General features: G+C 40.1%; 1 protein-coding gene across 4 annotated transcripts in view; it reads left to right on the top strand.

Annotated features, from left to right (window-relative positions):
- The window catches only part of NUP160 (nucleoporin 160), a gene marked incomplete at both ends in the record, with an annotated part of 71,668 nt that overhangs the window by 20,474 nt on the left and 38,735 nt on the right, over positions 1-12,459 (top strand). For 2 of the 4 annotated variants that reach the window (XM_080719511.1, XM_080719508.1), the window contains 9 exons: positions 1,838-1,921; positions 2,233-2,403; positions 3,412-3,511; positions 3,969-4,134; positions 5,144-5,271; positions 5,354-5,514; positions 9,750-9,883; positions 10,357-10,427; positions 11,641-11,800. In XM_080719511.1, coding sequence (XP_080575637.1) covers positions 1,838-1,921; positions 2,233-2,403; positions 3,412-3,511; positions 3,969-4,134; positions 5,144-5,271; positions 5,354-5,514; positions 9,750-9,883; positions 10,357-10,427; positions 11,641-11,800 — 1,175 coding nt within the window. Of the gene's footprint in view, positions 1-1,837; positions 1,934-2,232; positions 2,404-3,411; positions 3,512-3,968; positions 4,135-5,143; positions 5,272-5,353; positions 5,515-9,749; positions 9,884-10,356; positions 10,428-11,640; positions 11,801-12,459 lie in introns of all 4 variants that reach the window. The other 2 variants (XM_080719510.1, XM_080719509.1) reach the window with 2 other exon arrangements.

Genomic DNA, 12,459 nt, shown 5'->3' with positions numbered 1-12,459 from the left:
CCATCCCCAGGACTGGTAAAAAAGAAAAAGAATAAAAAAAGATGCATATACTTCCTTCAGTTGCCACACAGCTTGATATCAGGCTTTAAAATACAGTAATCACTCATAGGGTTGAAAGGTACTTATAATATCCTAGTCTGACCCTACACAGACCAGAAATACTTTTTTTTCTTTCTTTTTTTTACGGGTCTGAGGGTAGAACCCAGGGGCATTCAACCTCTGAGCTACATCTCCTGCCCTATTTTTTATTCTTTATTTTGAAACAGGGTCTCACTAAGTTGCAAGAGGGTCTCACTGTCCGTGAACCATGATCCTCCGGTCTCAGCCTCCCAAATACTGGGATTACAAGCATGAGCCACCATGCCCAGCTCGTAGAAATACTTTCTGAGGCTTCTGTAGGTAGTTTTTCAGCCTCTGATTGTCTATGCCTCTGTTGGCAAGTTTCTCACTAGCTCTTTTGTGAGTACTTGTAATCTCAGTACTTGGGAGGCTGGGACAGGAGGATCGCAGGTTTTCAGCCAGCCTCAGCTACTTAATAAAGACCTCAGAACTTAGCGAGACCCTATTTCAAAATAAAGAATAAAGTATAGAGCTGGGAATATAGCTTAGAGGTAGAATGCCCTTGATTTCAATCTCTAATACCACTAAAAAAATAAAAGTTCATCTCAATATTGGATTGAATTTGACCTCCATCTTTTTGGTGACTTTCTTTTGTAACTTCACAAAACATGTCTCTTCTGTAAAGCCATTTATCAGGTATTTTAAGAACTTTGCCATGTTATCTCTCTCCAGTTTCTTAACTTATGCTCAAGCAATGTTTCTAGGCCATGACTTTTCTCCTAGGTACATTCTTGAATGTCTAGCTATTGCCTTTTTTTTTTTTTTTTTTTTTTTTTTAATAAAACTTAGTATGACTTTGTCACTTTCTCCTAAGGTGTTTTTTTTTTCCTTTCATTTCATCAACATTTCTTTCTTGTTAACAATAATTAATCTGGGTATGTTGGTACCTGTCTAGTACCTGGGAAACTGAGGAGGATCACAGGTTCAAGGCCAGCCTCAGTAATTTAGTGAGACTCTATGCAACTTATTGAAACCTTGTTTAAAAATGAAAGAAATAGGAGGCCTAGGGTTGTAGCTCAGAGGTAAAATTCCCTCGGGTTGAATCCCCAAGACCAAAAAACAATAATTGAGTGTATATTATTTCCTATTGTGTCTCTTACATAGTGAGAGATAGTAAATATCAACTTTACATTATTTATCAAATGCTTTTCTTCTTTTTTTTTTTTTTTTTTTTTGGTTTTTTGGGGGTTTTTTGTGTGCTAGAGATTGAGTATAGGGGCATTCTACCTCCAAGCTACACCCCCAGCCCTATTTTTTATTTTGAAACAGGGTCTCACTAAGTTTTGGAGGCCCTCACTAAGTAGCTGAGGATGGCCCAAAACCCGGATCTTTCTGACAGCCTCCCAAGTACTAGGATTACAAGTATGCGTCACCATGGCCAGCTTCAAATGCTTTTCTTTAGAAGAGTTTTGCTCAGAGTGCCCCACCCCACCCCATCACAGTTCTGGCTTACCTTGTGTCAATCTTGGATGTATATGTTTGATATTGTTTGCATCTCTTTCCAGCTAAGCAATAGCAGTCATTTTGCTTTTTGTAATGACCCAGCTGTACTTAGATTCACATATTTTTATAGTTTATTTGCGCAGTGTTAGAAGGAAAAGATATTCCAAGCATGCCTAATCTCTGTACAGTTGTATATTACTACAGTGCCTTCTTAATTAGAACATTTTTTATTCTGTTTTGGGCATAGTATTCTAAAATATATTTTAAACTTTAGATTTTCTGCCGAGGAACTGAGAGGAATTTGGATCTTTCGTGGACTGAACTAAAGAAAGAAGTTACTTTAGCTGTTGAAAGTGAGGTGAGGACTGGGGTAGAGAAAGAATGTTAATTTCTGCCATCTTTTCTTGCTATCTTGCTATAAGGCAGATGGGACTGAGGACGTGCCAGACTTGTTCACTTGACCTTGTTAGCTGAAAGCATAAATGGGCTGAACCTTGTAGTTAGCGAATTAGATGTACAGTTGTATAGGTTATGGCATTTAATGCATGAGGACTATTTATTTGGCTGTAGCTAGTAAAATTATATTGGACAGTTACATTTTGTGTGTGTGTGTATATAGAAAGATTCTAAATAGTACAAAAGGCTTAATTTTTTTTTTCTGCTTTCCAGCTCCAAGGAAGTGTAACAGAGTATGAATTCTCTCAGGAGGCCTTTCGAAATTTACAGCAGGAATTCTGGTGCAAGTTCTATGCCTGCTGTCTTCAATATCAAGAAGCCCTCTCCCATCCTCTTGCCCTACATTTGAATCCCCACACGAACATGGTGTGCCTGCTGAAAAAAGTAAGGGAGCGGAAACATACAAAGAATGCTTCTAGATGTTTCAGTGGTTCTTTGGAATGTTAGTGTGCTTAATATTGTAGTTAGCTGTTGGGACTTTGTATTTATAACTTTTCCCTAAAATTATACTTCATTTATATTTAATATTCTTCATTATTGTCAATACTTTTTATCATTGTTTACCTTTTATAGTTTATTTATTTATTTATTTTGGTGGTACTGGGGGTGAAACCCAGAGGCTTTCTACATCCGGGCTATACTCCCAGACTGGGGATATAACTCAGAGATGATATAGGAGGATTGCAGAGGTTCAAAACCAGCCTCAGCTACTTAGTAAGGCTCTCAGCAACTTAGTGAGACCCTGTGTTCCAAATAAAGTATAAAAAAGGTCTAGGAGTATAGCAGGAACGTAGAAAAGCCCCTGGGTTCCACCCCCAGGAAGGATAAAAAGTAGGGCTAGAGGTGTAGCTCAGAAGTAGAATGCCCGAGTTCAATCCCCAGTACCGCAAAAGAAAGAAAGAAAGAAAGAAAGAAAAAAAGAAAGAAAGAAAGAAAGAAAGAAAGAAAAGAAAAAAATTAAAAGAGTTGGGGGTATAACTCAGAGGCAGATTGCTCCCATGTTCAATCCCCAGCACCAAAAAAAAGAAAAATATTTTATATACATACACACACACACACACACACACACACACACACACACACACACTACATACAACATGATTTTTTCTACATAATACATTTTACTATTTTTTTTTAATCTGGGGGTGGAACCCAGAGGCATTTACCCTCCAAGTTACACTCCTTGCCCTGATTTTTTATTTTGAAACAGGGTCTCACTAAGTTGCAAAGGGCCTCACTAAGTAGCTGAGGCTGTCCGCGAACCACAATCCTCCGGTCTCAGCCTCCCAAATGCTAGGATTACAAGCGTGCGCCACCACGCCTGGCTGACTATCAATTATTTTATGTATTTAATATTCACTGAAAAAAGTAACTAAAAGATTTTATTTCCAGGGGTACCTGTCTTTCCTTGTGCCATCCTCCTTAGTGGATCATTTATATCTCCTGCCTGATGAGAACCTTTTGACAGAGGACGAGACAACCATATCCGATGGTAATAATAATTGTTAATGTCTGTATTTAATCCCCTTCAGACACGAACCCTGTGCTTTATTTGGATACGAAAACCATTGGTTGCCACTGTAACCTGTCCTGGTCAGTTTTTTTTTTTTTTTTTTTTTTTTTTTTTTGGTGGTACTGGGGTTCCTGGAAGCCCTTCTACCTCCGGGCTACACTCCCAGACCTATTTTTTACATTTTCATTTTGGAAACAGGGTCTCCTAAGCCAGCGCGCGCGGCTGGCTTCGAACCTGCGCGATCCTCCTGTCTCTGCCTCCCAAGCGCGGGGATTACAAGCGTGCGCCACCACGCCCGGCTCCTGGTCAGTTTTTAAACAAAAATGAAACATCTGAATTCTCATTTCTGGCATCTAATTATTAATATTATTTTTTAAGTAATATGAATTGATTTTCACTGGCTTCAGACATGAGTTTCACTTTCTCTTGCTCATAGATGTAGATGTTGCTCGGGATGTCATATGTCTGATCAAATGCCTCCGGCTGATTGGAGAGTCAGTCACTATGGATATGTCAGTTATGATGGAAATGAGTTGTTACAACCTACAGTCTCCAGAAAAAGCTGCAGAACAGATTCTGGAAGATTTGATCACTATTGACGTGTAAGGAGAACTTAGGGTAAAGTGCGTTTCCAGTGCAAACTCAGCCATTTTTAGTGTTAAAATCAGGTTTTTAAAGTTTGTTTCAGTGTGTACTAAGTAGTGGGTTAAACTGAAAGTGATTTTTCTTGATTCCTTTTTTAGGTGTGTGTGGTACTGGGGATTGAACTCAGGAGCATTTTACCTTTACCTCCAGCACTATTTTATTTTATTTTTTTTGACAAAGGGTTTCTCTAAGTTACTGGGGTCCTCTCTGAGTTACCAAGGCTGACCTTGAACCTGCAGTCCTTCTGTCTCAGCCTCCCAAGTAATGGAATCACATGCATGCACCACCATACCCAGTTCTGATTTTTTTAAATTCTAACTAGGTGTTTTAGCTGGGTGTGGTGATATATGCTTGTAATCCCAGTACTTGGGAGCCTAAGACAGGAGAATCATAGGTTCACAGCCAGCCTCAATTACTAAGGCCCCCCACAACTTAGTGAGACCCCGTTTCAAAATAAAGAATAAAAAATAGGGTTGGGGGTGCAGCCTGGAGGTAGAATGCCCCTGGGCTCAATCCTAAGTAGTGATAAATAAGTGTTTCAGCTTTTTTTCTTTTTCCTTTGTAGTGTTAGTTTGAACCCAGGGCCTTGGGCATGTTAAGCATACACTCTACCACTGAGTTACATCCTTAGCCTGTTTCAGCTTTAAACAGAAAAACCTAATATAAGAATTCAAGTCTGGAAGTAGACTCATGAAATATGATATTCCTGTTAACTAGTAACTGAGCTACATCTTGTAGAAAACTAAAAGTATTTTCTTTGTGTTTATTTCATCTGTCATTTCTGAAAAGTTAAGGAGAAATTTGTAATGTGAAATGAGTATCTTGTATGCTAGAATATGGTGACCTCTACTCCTTTATTATGGGGCTGTTTTTCCTGTTTCGTGGAGTGTTTGGCTTAAAGCACATACAGAGACTAGGTCTTATGTCTTCTTAGTAGTGACAGGAGTTTCCTTATTGTCCTTATAGAGAAAATGTGATGGAAGATATTTGTAGTAAATTACAAGAGATTAGGAACCCAATTCATGCCATTGGACTTCTTATCCGGGAAATGGATTATGAAACAGAGGTGGAAATGGAAAAGGGATTCAACCCAGGTAAACAACAAGACAATAAATATGCCTCTTGTTTTATAGAAAATGACAGTTCCTGTAACTCTATTTTTTTTTTTTATTACAGCTCAGCCTTTGAATGTTCGAGTGAATCTTTCCCAGCTCTATGGTAGTAATACAGCAGGTCACATTGTATGCAGAGGTGTGTGTAAAATTGCCAGTACTCGCTTCCTGATCTGCAGAGACCTCTTGATCTTACAGCAACTGTTGATGAGGCTGGGGGATGCAGTAAGTACTATTTGAAGGAATAGTTACAAAATCTGAAGCCTGACACAGACCTAGAGGCACGTTGCAGAAACCAGATCTAAGAGTACAGACACTTGGCTTTGCTCACGGTTTATCCCCATGCTTGACCTCAGTGGAGTTATTTGTTGGACTAGGCACGAGCAAGCACCATAATCTAAGATTACAGATAAGACTACATATGCAGCAGATTGCTTTACTACTAAACTATTTATGCATAGTAGTGTAAGATTTTCTCAGCTTGACTCTCCCCAAATTCAGTATTAGTATGACTTTGCATGTGATAGCAGAACAACCTTTAGTTTGGAGGAGAAAGGGAAAGAAGGAAGGGGAAGGGAAAACTTTTTCTGTAGGACAAGGCTTACCTCTAACAGTTTTGTGGTACTGGTTATGAAACTCAGTGCCATTTTACCACTGAGGTGCACCCCCAGCTCATTTTATTTTTATTTTGAACCAATCTTGCTAAGTTACTGAGACTGACCTCACACTTGTGATCCTCCTGCCTGCCTTGGCTTCCAAGTACTGGAATCTCAGATGTGTACTAGCACATCTGGCTTTTTTTTTTTTTTTTTTTTGTGGTACTGGGGATGAAACCCAGGGGCAATCTACATCCGAGCAACACCCCCAGCCCTACATTTTTTTGGGGGGGTCTGGGGATGATGGACCCAGGGGCATTTGACCTCCAAGCTACACTCCCTTCCCTATTTTTTATTCTTTATTTTTGAAACAAGGTCTCACTGCTTTGCAGAGGGCCTCACTAAGTAGCTGAGGCTGTCTGCAAACCACAATCCTCTGGTCTCAGCTTCCTGAATGCTGGGATTACAAGCATGCGCCACCAAGCCCAGCCCCTACTTTTTTATTCTTTATTTTGAAACAGGGTATCTCTAAGTAGCTGAGGCTGTCAGTGAGCCATAATCCCCCTGTCTCAGCCTTCCAAATGCTGGGATTACAAGCATGCACCACCACACCTGGCTTATTGTTTTATTTTAAACCAGGGTCTTGCTAAATTGTTGAGACTAGCCTCTCACCTGAAATCCTCCTGTCTCAGCCTCCCAAGTATCGGACTGCAGGTGACCCCCCCACAACTGGCTATAGAGCACAAGACTTTGATGCTATCATATGGTACTGGTTATCTCACCTACTGAGTATTTCATTATAAAAATTACCTTTCTGCCAATGGTCAGGTGTATTTGTCTCTGCCATCCATCTCAGGGCTAAGTTCAACCCAGGGCTTCACACCCCATTTGTTTCTAAGTCAGTAATCGCATTCAAGTCTGGCCAGGAAGCAATCTGATTAAGCCAATTTGTATTAAAATGCAATAAGCCAAAAGTCCTTGGGGACTCATAGAGGTGGTTATACTTTTTAATCAAAATTTATTAGCTAAGATGCATTACTAATTATAGAATTTCAGGGAAAAATAAGAAGAAACTTTCATTAAAGAACACCAAGGAGAAACAGGAAACTTTCCTGAGTCTGTCACTTAGATAGCCCTTACTAGTTCTTTAGGTTCATGTAGGTTACCTTTTCCCTTTTTTTTTTTTTTTTTTTCCTAAACACAGAAGTAATAGATGTGGAACCGTTATAAAACATTTGTAAGCCAGGCTTGGTGGTGCATGCTTGTAATCCCAGTATTCAGGAGGCTGAGACAGGGTTGTGGTTCTCAGACAGCCTCAGCTACTTAGCAAAACCCTTGCAATTCAGTGAAACCCTGTTTCAAAAATAAAAAGACTAGCCGGGCATATTGGTGCACGCTTGTAATCCCTGTGCTTGGGAGGCTGAGAAAGGAGGATCGCACAGGTTCAAAGCCAGCCTCAGCTACTTAGTGAGGCTCTCAGGAACTTAGTGAGACCCTGTTTCCAAATAAAATAGAAAATAAGTCTGGGAGTATAGCCCGGAGATAGAAAACCTCTGTTCCACCCTCCGTACCACCTAATTAATTAATTAAAAGACTACATTCAGGAGGCAGAGACTATAGGATTTTGGTTCGCGAACAGCCTCAGCTGCTTAATGAGGCCCTTTGCAACTCAGTGAGACCCTCTTTCAAAGAATAGAGGATAAAAAATAAGACTAAGCCAGCATGGTAGCACATGGCTTGTAATCTCAGCATTCAGGAGGCTGAGACAAGAATATCACGGTTCGCAGACAGCCTCAGCTACTTAGTGAGGATCTCAGCAACTTATTAAGCCCCTGTTTCCAAATAAAATAAAAAATAACATCTGGGAGTGTAGATGGGGTGGGGGAGGGTTGAAAGCCCATGGATTCCATCCCCAGTACCACAAAAAAGAAGGAAGGAAGAATAGATGGATAGGGCTGGGAGCCAGGTGTAATCCCAGATCCCAGCATTTGGGAGGCTGAGACCATAGGATTACAAGTTCACAACCAGTCTCAGCTACTTAATGAGGTCCTCCGTAACTTAGATCCTATTTCTTTTCTTTTTTTTTTTTTGGTGGTATTAGGAGTGAGACCCAGAGGCTTTCTACCTCCGGGCTATACTCCCAGGCCTATTGTTTAATATTTTATTTGGAAACAGGGTCTCTAAGTTGCTGAGAGCCTCACTATGTAGCTGAGGCTGGCTTCGAACCTGTGCAATCCTCCTGTCTCAGCGCAGGGATTACAAGCGTGCGCCACCACGCCCGGCTAGATACTATTTCAAAATAAAGAATTTTAAAAAACCGGAGCCAGGCGTAGTGATGCACACTTGCAATCCCAGTACTTGGGAGGCTGAGACAGAAGGATCATAGGTTTATGGACAGCCTCAGCTACTTTGTGAGGCCCTCCACAACTTAGTAAGACCCTGTTTCAAAATAAAGAATAACATATCGGGCTTGGCTGTGCACACTTAAAATCCCAGCATTTGGGAGGCTGAGACAGGAGTATAGACTTTCACAGCCAATCTCACCTATTTAGGCCCTTTGCAACTTAGTGAGACCCTGTTTCAAAATAAAGAATAAAAAATAGGGCTAGTGTTGCAGCTCAGAGGTAGAGTGCCCCCAAGTTCAATTCCCAGTACTGCAAAAAAAAAAAAAAAAAAAAAAAGTTACAAGAGTATTTCATACTGTGGGGGGAAATGGTGATGAGATTTATAAAATGCAGGAATAAAAATAGCCAAATTACAAGAAAATAAATAGCATATTTTAATCTTTGTTGTGGCATTGGGAAATGAACTCAGGGGATTTCTATCTCTGAGCTACACCCTGAGCCCTTTTAATTTTTTGTTTTGAAACAGTTGCCTCAGTTGTTGCTGAGTCTCGCTTCTTGCTGAGGCTAACCTCCAATCCACCATTCTCCTGTCTTAGTCTCCACAGTACTGAAATTACAGGTGTATGGCACCAAGCCCAGCATTTATTTAGTTAGTTAGTTAGTTATTTGAGGTGCAGAGAATTGAACCCATGGAATTCCACCTCCAACCTATACCCTAGGCCCCTCCATCCCCCCACTTTTTTTTTTTTTTTTGCAGTACCAGAAATTGAAACCAGGGGCATTCTACCTCTGAGCTACATCCCCAGAACTATTATTTATTTATTTTGGTGGTACTGGGGGGGGAACTCAGGGACATTCTATCTCCAAGCTATATCCCCAACCCTATTTTTTAATCTTTATTCTGAAACAGGGTCTTACTGAGTTGCAAAGGGCCTTGCTATATAGCTGAGGCTGTCTGAGAACCCGGATCCTCCGGTCTCGGCCTCCCAAATGCTGGGATTATAAGCGCCACCACGCCCTGCTCATTTTTAATGAATATAAAGTATAATTTTAACTTATTTAACCATTCCTCTTTATGGTCATCTGGTTATTGCCAGTTTTCCCCTTTATAGCTATAACTTTATGAGCATCTTTGATTTTATCTCTACGGTGAGGTTTAAGAAGTAGAATTTATTGGGCACAGCCTATGCACAGTTGTAGGCTTTGGCAATATTGCCAAATTTTCTTCTGCTAGTCATACCCATTTTCACCCAATACCAGCAGCCTAAAAGATTGAGATTGCCTGTTCTTCTGGAATTCTGAGCCCCCAGATTTAAGGATCATTTCTTTTTCACCATGAACTCTCATTATTTGAAAATCTTTTTTTTTATTTTGGAGCTGTTAATGTTTGAGAAGATTGCTCCCCAAAGTGTGATATGTATAAAACATTGTATCCTTTGTAACTTTTATTCTACTCTACTTGAACAATAAGAGTTATCATTACTAATTCACAGTCTTCCGTTTTACTCATTGTGTATAGGTGATTTTGGGAGCTGGTCAGCTCTTTCAAGCTCAGCAAGACTTACTACATCGAACAGCTCCCCTGCTCTTATCTTATTACCTCATTAAGTGGGGAAGTCAGTGCTTGGCAACTGATGTTCCAGTTGATACACTGTGAGTTTCATTGTCCAAATTATATTTAATATAAATTGTGAGTTTATTTGTTTTTCTGTTGTCTTTACTGTTTTATTTTCAGTACTGGGCTGAAAATTATTAATATTATACCAAATATCTGGTATTCTCAAACCCAGATCCTGGTAGATGCTATATAAATGTTCTATCACTGAGCTATGTCCCCAGTCCAAACATTTGCTTTATTTCTTTTTACCATTATGTTATAAAATGTTTGCCTGTAAGATTCAGAGAGCCAGGCATCGTGGTGCACTCCTGTAATCCCGGTACTTGGGAGGCTGAAACAGGAGGATCACAGGTTCACAGCCAGCCTCAGCAACCTAGCTAGGCTCTCTGCAACTCAGTGTGCTTTGTGTATAATTTATTTAAGTCGATAGTATTAGTAGGAAACCCTGTTGGAGGTAGTGTTTAGCACAGGAGAATTTATCAAGCTCTTTTTTTCTCTTTTCTCACAGGGAATCTAATCTCCAACACTTATCAGTACTGGAACTAACGGATTCTGGTCCTTTAATGGCAAATAAGTTTGGTAAGGAATGAACTGTGTATATATCTGATTTTAATTTGGAGATTTACTGCATATTTACTAAAGTGCTTTTTTGCCACCTTTCTCTGGAAATGTTGGCCATGCTCGTTGTGGTGGTGGTGGTATTGTGGTGGTGGTACTGAGGTGGAACCTAGGGGCTTTTTCTACCTCTGGGCTATACTCCCAGACCTATTTTATATTTTATTTGGAAGCAGAGTCTCACTAAGTTGCTGAGTGCCTTAGTAGCTGAGGCTGGCTTTGAACCTGTGCAATCCTCCTCTCTCAGCTGCCCAAGCGCTGGGATTAAAGCGTGCACCACATGCCCAGCTTGGCCATGCTCTTTATAAGAAGACGCAGGCAACTGTGGCCTGAGACCTGCCTTTGGCTGTGGCAAGGAATCTATGAAATTGGTCCCAGATCAAGCATAAATTAAGGATATGTATATCCTGTACATTGTGTGTGCGCGCGCTTGTGTGTTTAGAGACCTTTCCTAAAAGTATGTCAGTATGTTGTGTCTGCACACGCATGCGTGCTTTTTCATTGTGTTTTGATTCTCCAGTGATTAATTCAACAAAATCATTTGAAAACTTACAAGCCGGGCGTGGTGGCACATGCTTGTAATCCCAACATTTGGGAGGCTGAAACCAGAGGAGCGGTTCGTGGACAGCCTCAACTCCTTAGTGAGGCCCTCTGCAACTTAGACCCTGTTTCAAAATAAAGAATAAAAATAGGGGCAGGGGATGGGGCTCAGAGCTCAAATGTCCCTGGGTTCCATCCCCAGACCTGCAAAAAGAAAAGAAAAGTTACTAAGTTCATTGTATCTTTTTTAATCTTATCCTAGTCAACAAATACTAAAAGGAGCTCTCATGCTTGAAAACCATTAAGATTATTTTGTTTTACAGTGTTATAAAACTTGGAATCTTGGGATTTACTGTTTATTATAGAGTTCCTAGGGAAGGAACCTAGGTGTAGTGAGATCTGTGACAAGAAATACCTGCGGTTTTGATTTAAGTGGTATTTTCATCACAATTGTATAGGACTTCACAGTTGACTTCACAGTTTACAAATTGTTTTTATTTACATTGCAGCCAATGTACCCATGATGTGCTTTGTTTTGAAATCATAAATGTTCTTTATTACTGACATAAAAATGAATAGACTGTCTTCACTGAAAGTTGATAACAGTTTGTTATTGCTATAACATTTTCTTTTTAAGCATCTAGCCCTCAAACAATTGTGGAGTTATTCTTCCAAGAAGTTGCAAGAAAACACATTATATCCCATCTCTTCTCTCAGCCAAAGGCACCTCTGAGCCAAACTGGATTGAATTGGCCTGAAATGATTACTGCAGTTACCAATTATTTATTGCAGCTTTTGTATCCTTTTCTATAAAATCCTGTTGAAAACTCTCTTTTATCTAGTCTAGTCTGCCTATGTAATGATGTTTTTGTTTGTGGTACTGGGCATCAAACCCAGGGTCTCATGCACTGAGTCATTACTAGCCCTATAATGATTTTTTTTTTTTTTTTTTTTTTTTTTTGGTGGTACTGGGGTTCCTGGAAACCCTTCTACCTCTGGGCTACACTCCCAGGCCCATTTTTATACTTTATTTTTATTTGGAAATAGGGTCTCTTAAGCCAGCAAGGCTGGCTTCAAACCTGTGCGATCCTCCTATCTCCGCCTCCCAAGCGCAGGGATTACAAGCACACCCGGCTAATGAATACTTTTAATGAGGTTGAGTGCTTAACCTCTAACAAAAGATAGTTATTTTAAAACATCTTGGCTGCGAATGGTGGTACATGCTTGTAATCCCAGTACTTTGGGAGGCTGAGACAGGAGGATCACAGTTCACAGCTAGCCTCAGCAACCTAGTGAGACCCTGTTTCAAAATAAAAAATAAAATAGGTCTGGAGGTCTACCTCAGAAGTAGAATGGTAGAATGCCCCTGGGTTCAACCCCTAGCACCAAAAATAAAAATAAAAAACGACATCTCAATTTTTATTATACCTCTTTTCCTGTGCAGAAATTAAACAAG

This window comes from Muscardinus avellanarius (assembly GCF_963383645.1).
Source record: "Muscardinus avellanarius genome assembly, chromosome: 1".
Taxonomy (NCBI): domain Eukaryota; kingdom Metazoa; phylum Chordata; class Mammalia; order Rodentia; family Gliridae; genus Muscardinus; species Muscardinus avellanarius.
This window is presented reverse-complemented; position numbering and strand designations above follow the sequence as displayed.